This window comes from Marmota marmota, unplaced genomic scaffold (genome assembly GCF_001458135.2).
Source record: "Marmota marmota marmota unplaced genomic scaffold, marMar, whole genome shotgun sequence".
NCBI lineage: Eukaryota > Metazoa > Chordata > Mammalia > Rodentia > Sciuridae > Marmota > Marmota marmota.
In genome coordinates, this window is record NW_025999900.1 from 28,248,772 (window position 1) to 28,271,189 (window position 22,418).

Genomic DNA, 22,418 nt, shown 5'->3' on the forward strand with positions numbered 1-22,418 from the left:
CCCCCCCAAAAAAAGAAAGAAAAAAAAAAAAGAAATTGATAAAGTGACTAAGAAGTTTAAGTACATTCCACTCACTCAAGAGGTATCTTTTAGGGGCTGGGGTTGTGGCTCAGTGGTAAAGCACTTGCCTAGCATGTGTGAGGCCCTGGGTTTGAGTCTCAACACCACAAATAAATAAAATAAAAGCCCATTTACAACTAAAATAAACATATATTTTTTAAAAAGAGATATCTTTTATGCACTGGGAGTAAAGAAAACTTCAGGTTCTAATACTGACTAATCTTATTTGGGATAAGAAGCAAAGACACTGATAATTTGTCTACTAGGGACCCTCTGGTACAGAATATAGTTTATCTCTACCTTGAAGACACCAAGGTCATATAATTATTCACTTGCTATGTATAAAAGACAAGAAATTATTTTAAGACAGATCAGTACAAAATCAAGCCAGAGAAGTGTTTTTATTTCTAGTATAGCAAAAGACCTCTAATGTGATCAGGAATAGTACTTATCAATCAGTTAATGTAAAGACTAATAAAAAAGGATCTGTGTTGTGTATGTACATTTAAAAACATTGTCTTTAAGACCTAAATTATAGAACTATTTGTCTGTCACTAATATAGGTCCAAGACCTTTTGAGTATAGAGTTTCACTGATTGAAATAGACACTGCAAAGCAATGAGACTGTATAGTATTTTTCAAGATTTTATAGATGACATTTTTACCCACAATCATTCCAAATAATACTTAAAATCACCACCTTTTCAGTCTTTCTAAAATGTGTAACTTGACGCAATCTTCTTTTCACATACTTACAATCGATATAAATAGACTGAAATTAAATACAAGTAACTCCTTGGTGAGCAAAAAAGTCCAGCCCATAAGAATAAAAAATGAAATAAGAAGGAAGTATATTAGCTATGAGTTGTCAGGAAGTCAATGTGGCCATCAGCTATTATGTTTTATAGAGGAAAAAAAGGGCACCAGTTAATTTGGAAAATACACTAAGTATAAATCAGTTAAGAGATTCTTGAAAGGTTATTTTCCCCAAAGAAGAAAAAAGCAGAAATAAAGAAATAAAGAAAATTAGTCCTTATAAGTAGGAACCCTAGCCTTGTTCAGAATACAGACCTCATCACCTCATCAGATCATGTCTTTAGATGAACATCAGTCCCTCTCCACTTTCTCTAGTAAAACAGACACAAAGACCTGGTAACAACCAAGCACTGCTTGGCATAGCTTTTTTAACAGTTTATTTTCTGCCAACTACATTAAGAAGAAACATAGAGATATCAGAGGTCTTCCTCTCAGATGGGGGCATTTGCTTGCTTCTTTTCCTTTTCTTAGGAATCTGATGCTACAGAGTACTTAATTCAGTTTGACTTCTGATTTAGTAGGTGGGCTAAATCTCTAAATCCCAGAAGCCACTTTCCAAAAACCAGAACTTGGGAAAGTTACACATGCATTAGAAAGTACTACACCAAAGCAAAGGTGTAAAAACACAAAATACTCAAAACAAATGAGTACTCAACAATTTCCTCTTTATAGACCAAAGCCATTAAAATTCTTAGAATATCAATAAATTTAAGTGAGAATATTTGCCAAACTCATAGCAAAGGTTTTTTTGGTTTGTTTTTGGTATAGGCGATTAAACTCAGGGGTGCTTAATCATTGAGCCACATCCCCAGTCCCTTTTATTATTATCATTACTTTTTTAATGATTAGTGCTGGTTTATTTCTGAGTAAACACAGGGGTAGGTACAATACTTTAAGACTTTGTATTTTAGTGCTTATATTCTGAGCAACTGTCTCACCTCAAAAAAACTGAGGGTGAGAGGTACACAGTAGTCATGGTTCCATAGGTACCTGTGATCTAATGTCCCAAAGATAGGTTTGTGTCAAACATGTCTTGAAAAGGGACACAGTTTAAATATTGTTCTCTTTATAAAAGCAGTTTATTACCATAGGATTTGAACTCTATGAGATCTCATAGAGAATCCAGAAATCCCTGATCTTTCACCATCTGGGCATTGATATCATCATGGAATTATGCCATGCAAACTGCTGCCATTTTCTGAACATAGGGATTTTCATCCTTCCAGCACTTGTGGGGGGGGGGTTCACAAATATTCTGTAATCTTGTCCACTGGATGCACCCCATGGTCCTACCTGCCAAGGCCCAAATCTCCTAGGACTGGGATCTCTACAATCCTTCACAAATCAGTTGACAGCCATGATGGCCATGTCTGACTAGCTCTTGGCATAGTTCATCAAGTAGAGATATCCAAGTTTTTTCAGTTCCAAGATGTCAGTTCACTACATCTAGAAAGAGAGAGCTAACATCCTTCCCCGCTGTTACAGCAGCAATCACTTTCTTCACAGCCTTCTTCCTCCTTTCTTTTTTGAGTTCAGCTTTTAATTCAAAGATTTCATCCTTTTTATTAGTTGTAAAAGTATTTGGAGTTAGTTATGATTTTGGATCTTTAGTGTACACGGGAGGCAAGGGCAGGTGTGGTGGTGTCAGCCAGAGACCACAGCTTTGAGTGGTATTGTCACCTTTTATTTTTTTGAGACAGGTCCAGCTAAGTTGCTGAAGCTGTCTCCAAACTTTTGATCCTTCTGCCTCAGTCTCCTGAATGGCTGGAATTACATGTACCATTGTGTGGGGCTGGAGTGATCTTAACTTTCTGCCAAAATACTGATTATGAAAGAACTACCAGAACTTCTCTAGAAATTAATTTCTTAAATTGATCAAAGGAAATGTAAGAAGCAGCTATATTCTAGATATCTCCAAAGAGATACATACAACTGCAATAAAGACAAATATCAAGAGAAATGCTCTGAGAACTTTGCATAAAAAGACATAATACTCTTAGTAATAAAAACACTGTTTAGGTAACTGTTTACAAAGAAGTGAAGTTCAAATGGTCAAGAAGTTCTGGCAAAAGAGTAAGGCATTATGGAGGAGTAATTCTTGATTAACATTATAGCCAGTGGTAGATGGCTACAGATTTGTGGTACATTTGTACCACAGTAATGATACAAATAAATATGCCACTTAAAAGTAAATAAAAATTGGAAATGTAATAGTTACGGAAAACTACAAGGAGAAATTTTATAATTGGCAGTAGTGAGAAATGAAAACAACGAAGTTTATGTGCTTGTTTTGACAAGGATGAGGAATTTAAAATGGTCAATATTAAATGAGGAATTGTCACAGAAGAAAATATTCCAATTTCCTATACTAATATAATAGCTTTTATGTATATGATTTACTAAATACAGCTATAATTTATATGTAAATATTTAAAATTAATAGCTCTTTATCTATGATATAAAATACCTCTTTTGATATTAATTGGGTTTCCTAAAACAACGCAAGTAGGAATATTGTATGCTATACATGACATTGTTTTCCCTCTATAAAGCAAATGTCCTTTATGGCAATTTCTGTAAATCAGATCCTGTTAAGAAAAGGGTATCTTTCTTGAGTTACAACAAAACAATGATTGAAAAATATCTTAATTTTTATATAAAATGACTCATTATCTTGAATGGACAATCCATTTCTAGCATAAGTTGCTCTGTCAGAGAAAGAGCAGTCCTAGAAGAAACACTTTTTTTCATAGGACCAACAGTTCTTCAAGCAGAATTGTGCAGATAAGGCATGGTGTCATATTATACCGTCTTGGACAGGTGGCCTTTTTTAACACAAACTGATTCTGAAAAACTCACCTAAGATCATTAGTGTAAAATGGTAAATAATCACAAACAATTTCCTAAGTAAACTGTACTTTATAGAACACTGTACTTGCCTAGACAATTAGAGTACAAGTCTTCTGCTTCTATGTTTATTTCCAGAACTTACCACTCCTCAGTCCACTCTCCATTTAAAACATAAATCAGATCGTCATTAACTTCCAATGACTTCCCACCATAATTACTAAGTTCCTACTTTTTTTCCCTCCATTTTCTATTACTCCCTCCTCAATAAAGAACATTATTCTTATTTCTAAGTTTTCAAATATATCAAATCTGTCTTAAGGCCTTTGCATTTATTATTCCCTCTGGCTCTGAGATCTTCACTAACTGGCTCTATTTCATGATTCAAGACTCAACTCAAATATCACATCATCAAAGGTGATATCCTAATTACTTAATTCCAGAAAGGTAGGTCTCTCACAGTCATTCTCTATTGCCTCATATCACTCTTTTTGTTATTCTTATACCACCTAAAAACAGAATTTATGCTGCTTTCTACTTTGTTTATTCTGCTTATTGTCACTATAACATAAGCTTCAAGAGAAGAGAATGTTTTGTACTACTATTTGTCTTTAGGGCCCAAGACAATACACATGGTCAACAAATATGACTGAGTAAGTATACTACTTTAACCAAAATTTTCTGAAACCATAGGCTTTTATCCCTGCGCTATTTTGAAGAGTATGTTCATATATATTTGTGGAAGAATAATGTTTGTAAGGTTTCATGAATAAGATTAAACTGTACTTTTCATAGCAATTAGTCACTTTGGGTCATGCAACTTTATTTGGTATCAGGAGCTAAGTCTGGCATTTTCCCTATTTTATAGCTGGGAGAACTGAAGTCAGAAAGTAAAATATAAGAATTAATAAACTGGGTTGGGGTTGTACCTTAGTGGTAGAGTGCATGTCTTGCACATGTGAGGCCCTGGGTTTGATCCTCAGCACCACATAAAAATAAATAAAATTAAAGATATTGTGTCCATATACAACTAAAAAAATATTTTAAAAAAGAATTAATAAATTTTTGATAATGGAAAAACAAAACAAAAACCCCATTAAATCAAAGAAAATCTAGAGAACAGCTTAAGTATCAAATTGCTCACAGGACCATTAACAACTTCCTAAAATTTGTTAATTGTCTATTTGCACCCAGTACTTAGCACAGTGCCTGGCACACAGGAAATACTCAAAAATATTTGTTAAATGGATCATAGGGCCCTAATTATATAATCATAGTAAAATAGATGTAAACTAGACCCTATTTCTATTTTTTTAGGGCAGCAAAGTTTTACTTTCTGCATTAGATTCAGTCTTCCTATATAGCCTTGTAAGCAAAACCTTTTTCTCCTATAGAAGAAAATTCTCAATAAGAGTTGTTTTATTTTATCTGGTTTTATATAGCATGTTCTCTTTCTAATAGACAATGATGTCAAGTAAACATATTGGAACAGCTTTTTGCCATTTTACAGAAGTATTACATATGGAACTGAAAACATTAGCACAATTATATACTATTCAGACTACACAATTTTATTTCTATTCCTGTATATACATGAAAAATATCAAGCATCAATATAAAGATATGGAGCAAAAGCTGGGTGTGGTGGTGCATGCTTATAATCCCAGCAGCTCGGGAGGCTGAGGTAGGAAGCTTGCGAGTTCAAAGTCATCCTCAGCAATGGTAAGGTATTAAAATTAAAAAACTCAGTGAGACCCTGTCTCTAATAAAATACAAAAAAGGGCTGGGGATATGGGTAAGTGGTTGAGTGCCCCTGAGTTCAATCCCTGATGCCCTTTCCCCTGCAAAAAAAAGATGTGGAGCAAAGAAAATATTAGGCTGTCAGCTTAATAGAAATTATTCAGGTTTAAAAATCTATGCTGCACAATGTTCATTATCTATCTATATGAATTCCTTTCCAATGTTCTATGAGTTTTAAAGTCATTAAAAAAATAAAACATTTAAATCCTGCATAAATCAAGATAGTATCAACTTTGATAGGTCCAATTATATTCATCTTTTTAAGCAGTTTCAAATAAATCATATTAAAGAAATGTTGAAGTTAGTATAGTAATAACCAAGTCTTAGCACAATTTGCCATTGAAATTCAGCTCCATGTCTAGAGAAAAAAGTGACAGTAGAATACTAATGGACTTATTAAGTAAGCTGACAAGTGGTAATCATGAATAAGGTAATGAGAAAAAGATCTATGATAACAATGTTTCGAAGCTCCAATTTATTTGTTTTAAAATAAATCACCTCTAATGAGAGAAAATAAGAAGCTTTAATGTTAAAAGATTCATCTAAAATCCCAACTCATATAAAATGATATGTATTTTATTTTATTAAATTTTTTTGTAGTTGTAGATGGACAGTAATTTGTTTATTTTTATATGGTGCTGAGGATTGAACTTAGTACCTCACATATGCAAGGCAAGTGCTCTGCCACTGAGCCACAGCCCCAGTCCCTGATATGTATTTTAGATAGTACTACAGCAAAAAGGATTTCTAAATCTTCATTACTATTAATTATTAATGGAGTAAGATGTTCAGAGACAGTATTAAGGAAGTGCAACATAACAGAAATATCACAGATCCTAATTTCTATTTATTAAAATGATTTTCTTGGGCATATCATTTATTTTTCTGGGTTCTTAAGTTTCCTTATTTACAAACAAAACAAAACAAAATACTGCTACCTTCTAGAATTATACTTCATAGTGTTACTGTGAGGGATAAATGAGGATGAATATGAAAGCATCTTACAAAGTATAATTATAAACTTTATGCAAATACAAGTCATATTGTGAGGGGAAAGTTAAATTTACCTTTATATGTTCTAAAACAGCAGTAGCAACATTTGTATGAAGATCAATAAGTCTTTTTTTTTCAAGGAGTTCTGGCAGAGAACTATAAGTACCAAAAAATGGAAAATTAACGATAAAATTTTCTAAGAAAATGATATAGTCTCTAATAAAACCCATGCCTGTTTTTTCCTCGAAGGAAAATCAGAACACTGAAATAGTGACAAAAATGACAAATTAAATTATCAACTGAATTTAATCTCCAGGCTAGAACACATACAGAATGTATTACTTTAATACAGCTGAAATGCCTCTCATTTAAAAATAATCTAGGTCCCAAATATCATTATTTCTACCATTTCACTCTCTGCTTCTAAAGTTTTGACTAAAATTAATGGAAACACACTTTTACCTATATTTCTAAAACATAAAATCCTCTTCCTCTTGCCGGCATTTAAAGTAATAAAAATTCCTTAACCTTCAATTAAGAAAACTGGCTACAACAGTAAAATTAACAACAATTTGCCCTACTTTCTCGTTAATATTGTTTTCTTAGTAAAATTATCCCCATCTCATATTTCTAATTGGTGAAAGAAGCAAATGTTTTGCTCTAAGTTGGAACTGAAATCAGCTTAAACATGTTAAAAGCATAATTTAGTTCTTTTAGCTTACAGGTGTATTTGCTTTTACATACTATTTCCTGTTATTAAAAATATTAATCATTTATAACCTCCCAAATAAATTTAATAACAGAAAGACACTGAAGAGGATATACTGCATACCTAACCGCTGATGTTAGCTTAGCAGTATTGTCAGAAAGCATACTTATGGCTCCTTCATCTTCCCCTTCTAGTCCCTGGGAAGGGGGAAAAAAAAAAGTTTTAGTAAAACTATTCAAAATCTCCAGGCTCAAGCATAAAAATCAACACATTCCTAAGATTACTGACAAACAATAAAATTTAGGTTACCTAGGATAACTATTCTTCTCTTCTAGGATAACACAGAAACACATGTGTTTCTGACAGTCACAGAAAATTTCTAGTCACCACCAGTTTAATAAATGGTTGACTAAGTAAATTTATAGTCAGCAAGGAAGCATGTCCAGAGAAGTAAATTATGGATCAGCAAGAAAGCAAGTCTATAGAGACTTGCCAGCAATCACACAGTACACACAGTATAAAGAGTGTAGCTGAAATTTGAAGCTGGATTGAAGTATGGTAGATTGAGGAATACTGAAAGATATGTCTCTAAAGTCACATTATATATTTTTTTCATATCATAACTTCATATTATTCTTTAAACAACTAGCACTCTACCAACTGAGCTATATCCCCAGCTCCTTTTTAAACAAATTTTGATCTCAATATTAGGTTTCTTTTGAAAAAGACTGCTTAAATAAACTGAAAATAATTTCCTGTTATTAAAGCAATAAATTGCCTTGAATTTTAGAGAAAAAAAAAAGCAAACCTCTCTATCCTTTTAGATGCCCTTCCTCTTCCCTATAATACTTAGAAAGCAAAGAAGATCTTACCATAATGCTTTTAAGACGTTTGACCTCATCTTCTTGTGCTCTATAATATTCTAGTTCTTGCTGAACGGATTCTGCAACTTCTGGGAATGGACTAAAACAATATGCACAAGAGAAACTATGACACTGAAAGAATGATTTTTGTGTGGATTCTGAAATATATACAATGAATATTTATTATTATTTTAAATGGACTCATATGTATTTGAATATATTTTATATATAACATGGGCAGAGAATGTTCAACACAAATAAAACTATATATGTAATCTTTATGATAAATGGGGCACTTAGGTGCATAACCTATAATCTCAGGGACTTGAGAGACTGAGCAGGATGATAGAAAATTTAGAGGTCAGCCTGGGAGACTTAGAAACAAACCCTGCCTTAGAATAAAGAAAAACACAAAACAAAGAAGGGCTGGGGAATGTAAGTAGTTCAGTGGTATAACACCACCGTAGAAAACCTTGTACTATAAAATGTATATCATAATACTTATAAATCTAAACAAATATAAAATTTACTTCTATTCTTTTCAATAGTGAGATTGCATTTTCCCTTCACCTATACACTATTAGAACAAAAATAAACGCCTTTGTAACTCAGTACTTTTAATATCCTTATTGGTAAAAAATAGTACTTGAATTATAGTTTTGGTGGACCTAAAGCCTGTTATGTCCTCCAGGGAAGTGCTGTTCAGCAATAATTTACATAGACTTCAAAACATATGTTGAGGATAAAATGATTCTTAAAATGAGTATTTTTCATCTATAGCTTTAAGGAAGGCAAGAGCCTTTTCTCCTTTAAGAAAAGGTTATATCTTATTAGCAATGAAATAAAAACCTTGCCTCCCTTCCTTAACCCTGACAACTGAAATATCTCACTAATGATCAGCACATTTCGTCCAATGGAGACTGGCAGAAAAGATGAGTCTGGAAAAGATTCAGAACATAGTCCAATTTTACCTGACAACCATAGGCACTTACCCAGCTCCAGTGGTCTTTGTTGGCAAAAAACAGCATTAAGGCCTTAGCACTCTAGTGTAGAGTCAGAAGTTTTTGATCTAATTATAATGAAAACTACTTTTAGGAAAGCTCTTACCCTTTCTCATTTGTAAAATGTACTGGGTGAAATCCATGATCCTCAAAATCTCTCATATTTTCAGATCTCAGAGATAATGAAGAATAGTAACTGCTTACATTTATTGAGTGCTTACTGTGTATCAAATGCTATGTCAAGTACTTATCTCTGTTATTTTATTTAATCATAACCAGTTTGTTGGGTGGTTATCATTAATAGTTAAGACGAGGCACTTTGGGATCTGTCAGAACTGAGTTCTACCCTAGACTTTACCACTTTCTTTATATTCATTATCTCAATCTTCTTAAAAATCTTCTGAGATATTGGAGCAAAAGGTAGAATTATCATCTTTCTATTTTACTGATAAGAAAATGAAGCTCAGAGAGGTTAAGTCATATATTTAACTCTATGCCATCTCCCAGTGTCTTTGTGTTCACATTTTTATTGCAGTACAATTTTCAGGGCAAAAGGGCTATTGTTACTTGAAAACAAAGTTCCTACTATTCAAATCATCTTTTAATTTGTTCCTAAACATATCATGTAAAAAATACTCAAAATCTCCCTATTTGAATTAAGGGATCTTTTCTCTTAAGCTCTTCTCTATTAGGAAATGTCAACTTCAAAAATATTTTGTATCCTCCACAAAAAAATGCCTCTCTAATGAAATGCAATGTTTTGTATTTTAGCATTCTTGAAGGAATATAAACTATGAAATTTCAAAGGAAAGAAATTATTTAAAGTAAAACACCTAAAACTACCATAGCCAGAAAGACAATTTCTTTTCTCTGAAGATTTCTATTATAGCAATATGATTTTCCAGTTGTGTTTTTTGGATACTAGGAATTGAACCTAGGGGTGCTTAACCTCTGAGCCACATCCCCAGGCTTTCTTTTTTTTAGGTTTTAATTTTAATTTTTTTTTTTTTTTGGTACTGGGGATTAAACTCATGGGCACTTGACCACTGAGCCACATCCTCAGCCCTATTTTGTATTTTATTTAGAGACAGGGTCTTGATTAGGTGCTTAGTGTCTCGCTTTTGAGGCTGGCTTTGAACTCATGATCTTCCTGCCTCAGCCTCCCAATCTGCTGGGATTACAGGTGTGTGCCACCACACCAAACTTGTAGTTGTTTTTTACAAAGCTGTAAATATTTAAACACACATACACACACACACACACACAGCCACTGCATGTTGAACCACATCTATATCTCTTCAAATGTAAATATAAAACAAGGCCCAAAAGAATAGCTATATTGAGGCTGTAGATAGATCTATATTTACATAGATATATTAAAAACTAAAAATAATACATAATATATTTACATAATTGTTGACAAATAGCATTCTTCTATTAATCTGAGGAATGTTCAAAATTATATGGGATAAGCTTAGTGAAAAGAGAAGTAGTCCCTACAAAACAACAGCTAACAAAAAACAGGAATGGGGAAAAATCAAGGATATTAATTATAGCTTCTGCTCATTACGTGAATGAACCACTATGACCCTTTGGATATTTTTCTCAAATTCAACTGGCTAGATGACATCTTAATTTCTCTTTAAGTGGTAAATCTTTTACTTATTGATATTTCTCTTATTTACCTTCCTTTATGTTTCTGCCAAAATTTATCAACTGGAGTTAAATCATAAGATTTCTTGTTTTTTCTCTTTGGTCTAGCACCAGCTGGAGAGTTTTCCACTCCTGTAGATTCTTCCAAATTCACTCTGTTTAAGTGGAAATCCTAGGGAAAAGTAATACAGTTTTAAATAACTATTTTCTGAGTTTAATAGCCATAACATTTCCCACAACAAGGAAAATAAAACATAGATTTTTGCTGCCCTTGCTAATATTTACAAGGATAAAATACAGATCTAAAATTTAAAAGACATCCTTCCAAACTTTTGTTATATTCAAATGCACTTTTCGTTACGAATTTTAATGGAAGTAGTAGATGCATGTGATTAAAATTTCAAATATAAAGAGAAAAATCATGTTAAGGTCTATGTATCCTTCTAAAAATATTTATGCATTTGGATAGCTCTTAGGTTTACTTTAAAATGGGATTATAACATACATATATAATTTGCCCCTTTTTTCCCATTTAATATATTTTAGAGCTCTGTAGGTATAGCTATTTTATCTTTACCATGGCTACACAAATTAGTCCAATGATTGGCTCTATCAATTTACTTGAACAGGCCTCTTGATGCTTGGTTGTTTCCAGTAAAAAACCTTCTTAATAATAATTTTAAAACTCTTGTAGAATCTTAGTATTCTGATGTTTCTTGACTGATTAAATTTAAAAATTAAGGTAGAATCTATAATAATAATAATAAAATAATAGCATTCCGGGCTGGGGTTGTGGCTTAGCAGTAGCAGTAGAGCACTCGCCTAGCATATGCAAGGCCCTGGGTTCGATCCTCAGCACCACATAAAAATAAATAAATAAATAAGGTATTATGTCCAATTCAACTAAAAAAATATAAATATTAAAATAATAATAATAATAGCATTCCCTTTCACATATATTCTAACAGCCAGTCAGACCAGTAGTTGTTAAGGTTTTCTGCTTGGGACTAATTTCACTTAATGTGTGGCTTGATTTTTCCCCCCTTTCTCAAAAAACAAACATAAAGTAGACAAAAATAAAAGTAATTATATTCTTTATTCCTTCATCCCCTTCTTCATTCCCTTCCTGCAGTATTTTATGGGTCAACTCTGTTCAAGAATGTGAGTTAATGAGATAAAACATGGCTATAAACAAGTGAGTAAAAGAATAATACGCAATAAAGAAACTATGTGGAGAAATGTGATATAATTATCTTAGTTCTAAGGTATTATATATATATTAATGATTATTCTAAGTCTTGGCAACTTAAATATATTGAACACAATTTAATCTCCTCTAATAAAATAAGGTTCAATACTGACTCTAGATACTTTTGAGTATACTCTGAAAGTTTCTCAAATCTTTTACAACAGCTTATTTCCTCTAAGCTTTCCCCTTTGACATAAAAAAGAATGAAATATGTAGATGTCTAACTGCCACAGTGAAGTAACACATCTATTTTCTATCAAATAAATTATAAGAACAATGAGGCAGCCTTTGCATATATGTGTGAAATCCATTAAAGAGAAAAATCTCTAAAGATTAGGTACCTTTTATGTGCAAGGCACTATTCTCAGCACTTTGTATAAGTTATCTGATCCTCACAATAACCCTCAGAAAGAATAAAATTTCCATTTCAAAAATGAAAAAAAAAAAAAAAACCTAAAGCACAGAGGAAGAAATTTATTTCCCAGGTTATGCAGAAATATGTGGGAAAAACAAGATTAAAACCTAGGTAGAGTGATTTTAGAGGGCTGCTTTATTAGAAATCCTTGCAGGGTAGAATCTGGGTAGCCTTAGGTGGTATAAATTGGCTTTTAAAGACTATAGAGAGTTGCAAAAAATGGCTGGGATGACAAAAAAAGAGTATACCATGTTATATTTCAACCTGTTATTATTGTCTTTCCTATAGATTTTTCATGTTATCACAGGTCAAGAACATCAGTGATCTTTTAAAATTCCTCTCAGTTTCCTATCCCTCTGTCCAATCTTTAATTTGCCCAGCAAATTAACCAATACAGGAAGAAAGTAAAAATAGCACAACTGTGGGAAAACACTTTAAACAATATGAAAAATAAATAGATATTATAGTACATCTACAAAGAAGCCCAGCTTTTAAAAAAATATGTAAGGAAACAAAAGATACAAAAGGGAAACATCTTTAAACGGTTAAGCTATACTAAGAATTTCTAGTAGGAAATTGAAGTACAATTTCCATGGTGATGACACAGTTCATTCAACATAGAAGTAACTAGTTAATAAAATTATTGCTCTAAAAATAGGAGAGCATATTATTACATAAGTATTGACCAAATACTTAAAACACAAAATAATGAAGAAATAAAAGATGTTAAGAGTTCTAAGAAATAACATAATAGCAAGAACATTTCCACTGTTTGCATAATAGCAAGGCAAAAAAGGAAAAGTAATTTCCAATTTCAAAATTGGGAAACTAGTACATCCTGTGCTGTACTCAATCACGTTAACACAACTGAACATTTATGCACAAATAAGATAGCAGAATTGGTTGGAATGGAAGAATCTAATCTGTTCCTTCTGATAGCAACATCTTCCCGACTTAAAAGACTGAACAATATTGCCTAAAATCCTAGATAAAAATAAATTCCATCAGAGCTAGGTATGGTGGCAAATGCCTGTAATCCCGGCAGCTTGGTAGGCTGAAGTAAGAGAATCGCAAGGTCAACGCCAGCCTCAACAATTTAGTGAGGCCCTAAGCAACTCAGTGAGATCCTGTCTTTAAATAAAATATAAAAAAGGGTTGGGGATATGGCTCAGTGCCCTTAGGTTCAATGCCTGATATATATTTAAAAAAAAAAAAAAAAAAAGAGGAAAAAAATCCCACCAGGAAATGCTAAAAATATCTAGAAGTCTTTAACAGTCTTGTTTCTTTTCACGAGTTAAAGCAGATATAGGTAGAGCAACAGATGGCTAATGTTTGGATACCAGAGGTGACACCTATTAATGCAGAGCTGAGATTTATTACACATGTGAAAAAATGCAAAGTAAAATACAAATTTTTATTTTGGCAAGAATTTACTACCCCTTAAACTCCAAAAACTATTATAGCCATGAATAAACAGCTAAGTAATTCAACAGATGCAGTTTGGAGCCATAAATCAAATATCAGCGATTAACATTTTTAACATTCAGGTGACATCAGCTCGTATCAAGGAGACCCTTTAACTTGAACTATCAAAATAAGCAATGAGAGAAAAATAAAACACAGTTCAGGGGAAAACATAAAACCAGGAAAGGAAACCATAAAGCAGCTGTACCATCTCCTAAGGCTCTGGCTCCTAACTTACTCTAAGCAAGGAAATGCATCTTCAATCATTTGAAGATGAGTACTTATGTTATCTTGTCCCTGCACATTAACCTCAGGAGAACTCCAAAAAGAATGTGACTTTCTGGAGAAAATTTTTGCCTTAAGAGTCAGTTTGGAGACTAGGGATAACATCAGTATGAGAAGAGATGATAAAGAAAAAGTGTGATGACTTATGTACATTTTCTCCAGAAGAGGTAAATACTTTCCCTTCTAAATCAGTTATTTCCTTCAGACTTGAGATATGAGAGCTAAACAGAAACTAGGAGTTTCATTGCCTCTTGTCAAAGGCAATTAAAAAACAAGACATGATTCAATAGATTAATACATCAGGGTTTCAATCTAAAGGCACTGCATGTTAACTATTTTAAATGTTTTCTTTTGTGTGTGTGTGTATGCACACGTGCATGTGAGAAGGAGAGACAGAGAGACAGAAATTAAAGCATTATGTGAAAAATTAATGTTTCAAAGCTCTTCCCTAAAGCTAATAACCATGAAGGGAAATTTTAGTTCCTAAGCAAAAAGTAATCTAAATTTATTTCTACTGTCCCTAAATGCTTCAGAACCAGTTCTAGGTCAATAGTAGTGATTATGCCTTAAAAACCCTAATTTAGAAGAAGTTCTTAGAAACTGAAATTCTATTTCTTACTGAGAAAGCAATTAGATACAACTATTAAGCAATCTCCTACTTCAGTGAGCATGGATAACTACTGCGCTCAATGAGAAGAGTCCAGAAGCTTTGAGAACCAAAGTTACACATTATTCGCCATCTATCACTCCACAACAGATACATTCATTTTAAATACAGTGGGCTTCCAGCTAAAATTGTATAAATCTGTAATTCTACTAACACTGTTCTCGAGAGACTGAAGAAACAACATTCTTGATGACGAGGCATGAGCTTTAAATTGTATAGTTTCTGATTTACATAACAGTTATGTTTTCTTTGGCTCATACAAATCAGTCTGTCAAATAAAACTCAAGTAAAACAAGATTAAAATATACTCATTAAGATAAAACAGGATGAGTTCTACACTGATGCTTTTAAATTGTGTACAAGAATCAATGGTCATTACTGTATTTTTATAACTTTACTATAATAAAGTTATAACAAAATGGGTTCTTTCCTGAAGAATGGGAAAGGGGCTGGGATTGTGGCTCAGCAGTAGAGTGCTCGCCTAGCATGCACAGGGGCCCTGGGTTCAAACTTCAGCACCACATAAAAATAAATGAATGGAATAAAGGTATTGTGTCCAACTACAACTAAAAAACTAAATATTAAAAAAAAAAAAAAAAAGAATGGGAAAGACCATAAAGTACTATTTTTCTCACCACTGAAAACGCCTAAAGCAAAGACATTCCAGTAGAGATTAACAATCCTAGTAATCCAGATTGTTATTTAAACCCTATTTGCCATTTAAAGGAACCAGGGCTTTTGCGGAAATGGCCGAGTCCAAGTCTGCAGAGAAAATGAAAGTGATGAGTCAGAAAATTTTTAACACCTGAACAAGTAAGCAAACAAAGACTAAAGGGCCATGCCAAGAGGACACTGAGGCCAGGATGAGCCAAAGATGAGACAATTTATATATCAAAATGAATGACTACAATAGTTAGATATATATTTCAGATATAAAAATTCCCTAGTTCATAAAATAATATTAAAAAAAAAAATCAACCACCTTACTGACTGCTTTTAAAGACTGTTAGGGTATTAACTCCTTCTAAAAGTTAACAAATAACAAATCAAGCATTCTTTCTGTAATCCCAGCAACTTGGGAGGCTGAAGAATGAAGATCTCAAGTTCCAAGCCAGTCGAAGCAACTTAGTAAGACCCTGTCTCAAAACAGAAAAATAAAAAGGGCTGAGAGCTGAGCGCAATAGTGCACGGAATCCCACTGGCTGGGGGGTGGGGTGGGGCTGAGGCAGGAGGATCTTGAGTTCAAAGTGAGCCTCAGCAAAAGTAAGGTGCTAAGCAACTCTGTGAGATCCTGTCTCTAAATAAAATATAAAATAGGGCTGGGGATGTGGTTCACTGATTGAGTGCCTCTGAGTTCAATCCCTGGTGATACTAACCCCTCAACAAAAAAAGGGCAGAAATGTGGCTCAGCAGATAAGCACCTGGGGGTTTAATCCCCAGTATCAATAAGTAAGAAAGTAAGTAAGTAAATAGTACATACTTTTCTCACTTAGATAAAAATTTAATCCAAGCTATATGGAGATATAATGAAATGATCCCATTTAAAAAAATAAATGCAATCAAAGATATCTTCTGGCCTTTTACCCAGCCTACATCCCTTCTGTATAAACTGCCTATCCACAAATACTTTTAGGTAAATATTTAAAACTAGGCTACCCTACACCCTGGGAACAAATCTTTACTCCTCACACTTCAGATAGAGCCCTAATATCCAGAGTATACAAAGAACTCAAAAAATTAGACAATAAGAGAACAAACAACCCAATCAACAAATGGGCCAAGGACCTGAACAGACACTTCTCAGAGGAGGACATACAGTCAATCAACAAGTACATGAAAAAATGCTCAACATCTCTAGCTGTCAGAGAAATGCAAATCAAAACCACCCTAAGATACCATCTCACTCCAGTAAGATTGGCAGCCATTAGGAAGTCAAACAACAACAAGTGCTGGCGAGGATGTGGGGAAAAGGGTACACTTGTACATTGCTGGTGGGACTGCAGATTGGTGCAGCCAATTTGGAAAGCAGTATGGAGATTTCTTGGAAAGCTGGGAATGGAGCCACCATTTGACCCAGCTATTCCCCTTCTTGGTCTATTCCCTAAAGACCTAAAAAGAGCATGCTACAGGGACACTGCTACATCGATGTTCATAGCAGCACAATTCACAATAGCAAGACTGTGGAACCAACCTAGATGCCCTTCAATAGACGAATGGATAAAAAAAATGTGGCATTTATACACAATGGAGTATTACTCTGCATTAAAAAATGACAAAATCATAGAATTTGCAGGGAAATGGATGGCATTAGAGCAGATTATGCTAAGTGAAGCTAGCCAATCCCTAAAAAACAAATGCCAAATGTCTTCTTTGATATAAGGAGAGTAACTGGGAACAGAGTAGGGATGAAGAGCATGAGAAGAAGATTAACATTAAACAGGGATGAGAGGTGGGGAGGGGGGATGGTGGAGGATGGGAAAGGCAGCGGAGCACAACAGACACTAGTATGGCAATATGTAAATCAATGGATGTGTAACTGATGTGATTCTGCAATCTGTGTATGGGGTGAAGGTGGGAGTTCATAACCCACTTGAATCAAAGTGTGGAATATGATATGTCAAGAAATTTGTAATGTTTTGAACAACCAACAATAAAAAATAAAAAAAAATAAAATAAAAAAAAATAAAAATAAAACTAGGCTACCACAGTAGCTGCCCATGAGGTTTTATAGTAATAAAGATTAGTAGATCAAAAGAACATCAACCATGGACCCAAAGCATCAACCTATACTATGGCATTGCAATTACACATCTTTTTTTTTTTAAATTTTTTAATTAATTAATTTTTATGTGGTGCTGAGGATCGAACCCAGGGCCTCTCCTGTGCTAGGTGAGCGCTCTACCGCTGAGCCACAACCCCAACCCCTCTAGACAAAGATATTTGATAAATAAAGCAAACTGCAACATTTAAGTTAACATTTTCTATCTAGAACTTCTACTCTATCTTGTGGAGGCAAAGGGTATAATTATTAGGAATTTTAAGAGCACTGAAGAAACTTTAAAAAGTAGTGGTTTTTAAACAACATGGTTATTGTTCACATATAGAAAATGCTTTAAAATTAATGAAAAGAATTAGGTCACTGTAAGTTGTGCATTTATTATAACCAAACTCTTCAAAGACTGACAACTTTTTACTATGTGAAGATTAAAACAAAAACAACCCTTGTTGTCTTCTTTCATCATTTTTTATTTATAGAAAAAATTTTGATTTTAAAGACTAGGAAATAAAAATTAGTGTATCAGCCAATTTAAAATCTCTTAATACTCCTCATTATTCTCATTTCATTCTGGAACAGTGAAACCTCATCAAGGACCTGAATTAGTTAGCAGTGTTCTGTATTGGGAATCTCTGCCCTAAGTTACGTATCTCAGTTTTCTCTTCTGACAGAAGACTCAGCATATTTCTTTACACTGAAATTATTTGTACCTGTGCCTCATCTCCTGTACTCACAGCATCTTATGTTTTAACTTCCTCCATGAAGGAAGTCAAGAAGGTGTCAGGAACCTTTCAAGTTCAGGAATTTGAAATGATTCCTAAATATCTCAGTGATCTGGATAATTTCTATTTCACAACCATCAAGAGTGAAGAGGTGACCTCTAATCTGTACACTCTCACTAAGACCCTCACCTCTTGCTCCTACTCAATAGTCACAGCTCCACAAACCAGTATGGTTGGAGACAATTAAAACTTTCTCACTAAGCCTATTAACTCCTTAGCCCCTGACATCCTCATATCTCATCTCCCATTCTCACCCAACTCTTGAAATTCTTTTGTTATAACTTCTGAAACTCACACTCAGTCACCAACAAAACCTCCCATTTTGAACACCCCCTGCCAACTTACGTACCTTTTTTGCTCTAAGTGAATACCAAATAGCTAGTTAGACCTTTTAGACTTTTGAGAAGATACTTTTCTGTTGTTTGTTTTTAAACCTCTTACACAGCTCATATCACTGGTCTTAGAACTGGATTAGATATTTTCCGTGCTACTCCAATATCCTTTACTTACTCTCTTCTCTAAAACAATTCTAGTTTTGAAACTCTGATTAACAGCCTGTAATAGTGGTTCTCAATCAGGGACAAAATTGTTCCTTCTAGGAGCCCCCATCCCCAGGAATGTTTAGCAATGTGTGAAGACACTTTGGTTCACAACTTAGGGAATGCTATTGGCGCTATTATAGAGGATTGAGGCCAGGGTTGATGCTAAACATTCTACAATGTATGGGATAGCCCCCACAACAAAGAATGATCAGGTCCAAAACCAAGGTTGAGAAATCCTGGTCTACATTACTCACCACTGCCACCTGCAGTACATTCGCATCTCCTGCATCATTAACTTTTTAAAAAAATTGTAAATCATTTTTTATTGGCTCTTTTTAGTTGTACATAATATTAGGATTCATTTTGACGTAATTATAAAAGCATGGGATATAATTTGCTTTAATTCAGTTCCTCTTTGATTATTCTCATTGGTACACAAATGTCTTTCAGTTAAAAACCTTTTCTAAACTCAAATTACCCATCCAGCAATCACTGCCTTTCTCAGCTGTCCTATACAGGGAAAAAAAAAAAAAAAATCTTTAAAGGTTTTAAAATGTTTCTCCTTCCAATCTCTTTTTAAGTCACTTTGGTCATTGTTTTGCTCTGCACTGTGGGATACCCAAGTCACCAAATGACCCTAACACTGCTGCATGCAATGGTGACTTCTTAGCCATCACATCTTATACCCCCTTCCATTTCTTTTCCATCCAATACACATTTTTCCATTTGCAAAGGTCAAATTTGAAGTCAACTTTAAGGTCTTTCTCTTAGATTTCACATTCAACTCACTGACAATTCTATACTTTATAGTCATCAGATAATCATATCCTTACCATCTCCATCCTGCTGAAAGCCACCATCATTTCTTTCTTAAATAATTCCAATAGCCTCCATCTTAAAATATATATAGATGTCACTTTTACTCAAAATGGTAGCTGCTCCTATTCTCTGTCAAATTAAAAGTCAACATCTTTAAGATGTCTTGTGTTATACAGTCTCCTGTGTCCTATTTAACCTTATTTCTTACTTTAGTGCAGCTACCTACCTGCCTTCCCATCTTTCAAACGTATCTGGAGCCCTTCTGCCTAGATTGTTCTTTTCCTAAATAGCTGTATAATCATATAGCCCTTACCTCCTTTAGATCTTTTTTCAAATATCATTTCCTCAGAGAGATCTTCCCTATTTAAAAATTTCAATCCTATTCACCATCATCTACTTTATTCTCCTCCACAGCTCTTTCCACCTTCTGAAATGTTTATTTTACTTCTTATCTCTTACTAGAATGTAAGCTCCAAAAAGAGGAATACTTGTGTCTTTGTTATTGCTGTCATCAGGATCTAAAATGTCTGTTAAAGAGTAGGCACTCAATTACTGAATTGAGTTAAACTGAATCAGTCTTACTCAACCTTTTACTTTACATACTACCACCAGCTTCTATGTCTTATTCGGGGTTTAATTTGGTAGTTCTCCTGATTCTTTCCACCCTCTCTACTGAGTTGGTGTTTCTTTGGCATTCTAGAGTCATGGCATAGGATTCTAGGACCAAGAATTATGTAGAATGGCCAATTTCTGCCAGTAATTTTAAAGCTGATTTATTGAAACAAACCCTTTAGAGCAATATCTAGATTTCAAAGAAATGAACTGTTAAGCCAAATCATCTATTACATATCTTTCATTTCCTGTTTATGTGCATTCCAGGCAATCTTTTTAAAATGATACTGTTATATACTATAATCCATAAAGGCCTGGGCTAGGAGTTAGTAAACTAGAGTGCTGATACTAGAGTCAATGATTTGGGTTCAAATTCTTAAACTTCTTTTGATTTTTCTATCAAATGGAGACTATTCTCATTCTATTACAGTGTCTTGAAATTATATGTGTATATATTTTCTTTCCTTCTACTGCCTTTGAAAATAGAGGCTGTGTTTTATTTATCTGTGTACATCACATGCTAAACACAATATTTAACTGATGAACATATGTATAAATATAATTTTTTAATTTTAAGTATAAAATTAGATATAGGGAATTATTTCAGAAAACATATAGTATTACATATTTTAAAAGTTATTTATTTTAGCATAAAATGAGGTTTAACTGACTCCTACAGAAATGAGAGAAATTACAGTTTTTTTTCCTTAGGGAAAGCTCATCTTTTAATTTTGATAAAATTTACTGAGTATGAAAAATTAACAACTAAAAACATGGTTGTTCATTTTCCTGTATTATTTTTTCCCGTCACTGTCAACAATACCATGAATTTATCCTATAATAAAGATCATAAATTTGGAATTTTAAACTTTAATTTTTCACTATTCTCTAGCATCAACATCATTAATTTTATTTTTTCATATTTTTCAGCTTTATCCTTCACAACTTTGTTTCTGTAGCCATATCAACTCAAACATTACCACATTTCAGTAATGAGTGCTACATTTAGCCTCTTACCAGTACATCATGCACCAGTGCTTGATATGTCCAAGTATGGTGTAATGGAGTTGCCAAATCTATGTTTCTGTCAACAAGGACTAATAAAGGCCTTTGGAAGCTGTAAATATATTAAAAAAAATTATATAAATCTTGATGGCAATGTATACATCTAAAATTTTCTAATACTTTATGTAGTGTATGCCATTTTGATAAAAACAATATGCTGATTTTGAACTCCATAATACTCTGCTTTAAAATATTTTTTGAATATATTCAGTCAATTATGGTAATGATTTGGATTACTTAGAACCTATGCATAATGTTAGACTGTATTACTCAAGGAAATTTCTTCAAGGACATAATCCGTACAAATACTTTTACAAAATAATTTTTGTAGTTAAAATAAGTTGCTGGTCTTCTCATATAAGTTTCACATTTTTCAAAAAAGGGCAAAAAGGAATAAATATTATCAGATTCAGGAAAAAAAATGAAAAAGAGCAGAATCTTATAAATTTACACAGATGTTTGACAGTTTAACAAGTTATGAATTACAACATTTTTTTTTTATAAATACAAATCCAAAATAGTGGACTCTAGAAAAGAGTCTCAAAAAACCATATCCCATTATAATATACTAAATGAAAAAAGTTAAGCCATAATGGTACTTAATTATATAAGTACTCACTTAACAGACAAGGCATACACACTTTATATTACAATTTAGATAAGGAACAGACTAAAAGCAAATAGAGGCACAAAGTCATTTGGTTACCAGATGTCTATAGAAGTTTTAGAGATACTGTTCAGAGGTGGTATTCTTATCAGAAAGAAGTACACTCCAGGTTTCAAAAGTCACTGTTATCTGAGTATATTAAGTATACACATTTCCTTTTGCAAGATAAATCTGATCATTTTACTAACTCATTACACCTTTCTGGGCATAGGTCAGTGAACTTACGCCCACTGTACTGACTGGGTAGTCACAGTGGCACCCTCATCCCCTGCTATTACTGATTACTCCAGAGATAGGTTGAAGGCAAGGGAGGATGGTATATAGCAGCGTTTC

General features: G+C 33.4%; 1 protein-coding gene across 4 annotated transcripts in view; it reads right to left on the bottom strand.

Moving 5' to 3' along the window:
- Positions 1 to 22,418, bottom strand: part of Scfd1 (sec1 family domain containing 1) — a 92,991-nt gene that overhangs the window by 45,705 nt on the left and 24,868 nt on the right. For all 4 annotated transcript variants that reach the window (XR_007345827.1, XM_048798719.1, XM_015491774.2 and 1 more), the window contains exons 10-14: positions 21,371 to 21,470; positions 10,775 to 10,914; positions 8,098 to 8,188; positions 7,349 to 7,422; positions 6,591 to 6,672 (exon numbers count right to left, since the gene is read on the bottom strand). Coding sequence is in view for 3 of the 4 variants with exons in the window: in XM_048798719.1 (XP_048654676.1) it covers positions 6,591 to 6,672; positions 7,349 to 7,422; positions 8,098 to 8,188; positions 10,775 to 10,914; positions 21,371 to 21,470 (487 nt within the window). In the remaining variant the exon portion in view is untranslated. The remainder of the gene's footprint in view (positions 1 to 6,590; positions 6,673 to 7,348; positions 7,423 to 8,097; positions 8,189 to 10,774; positions 10,915 to 21,370; positions 21,471 to 22,418) is intronic.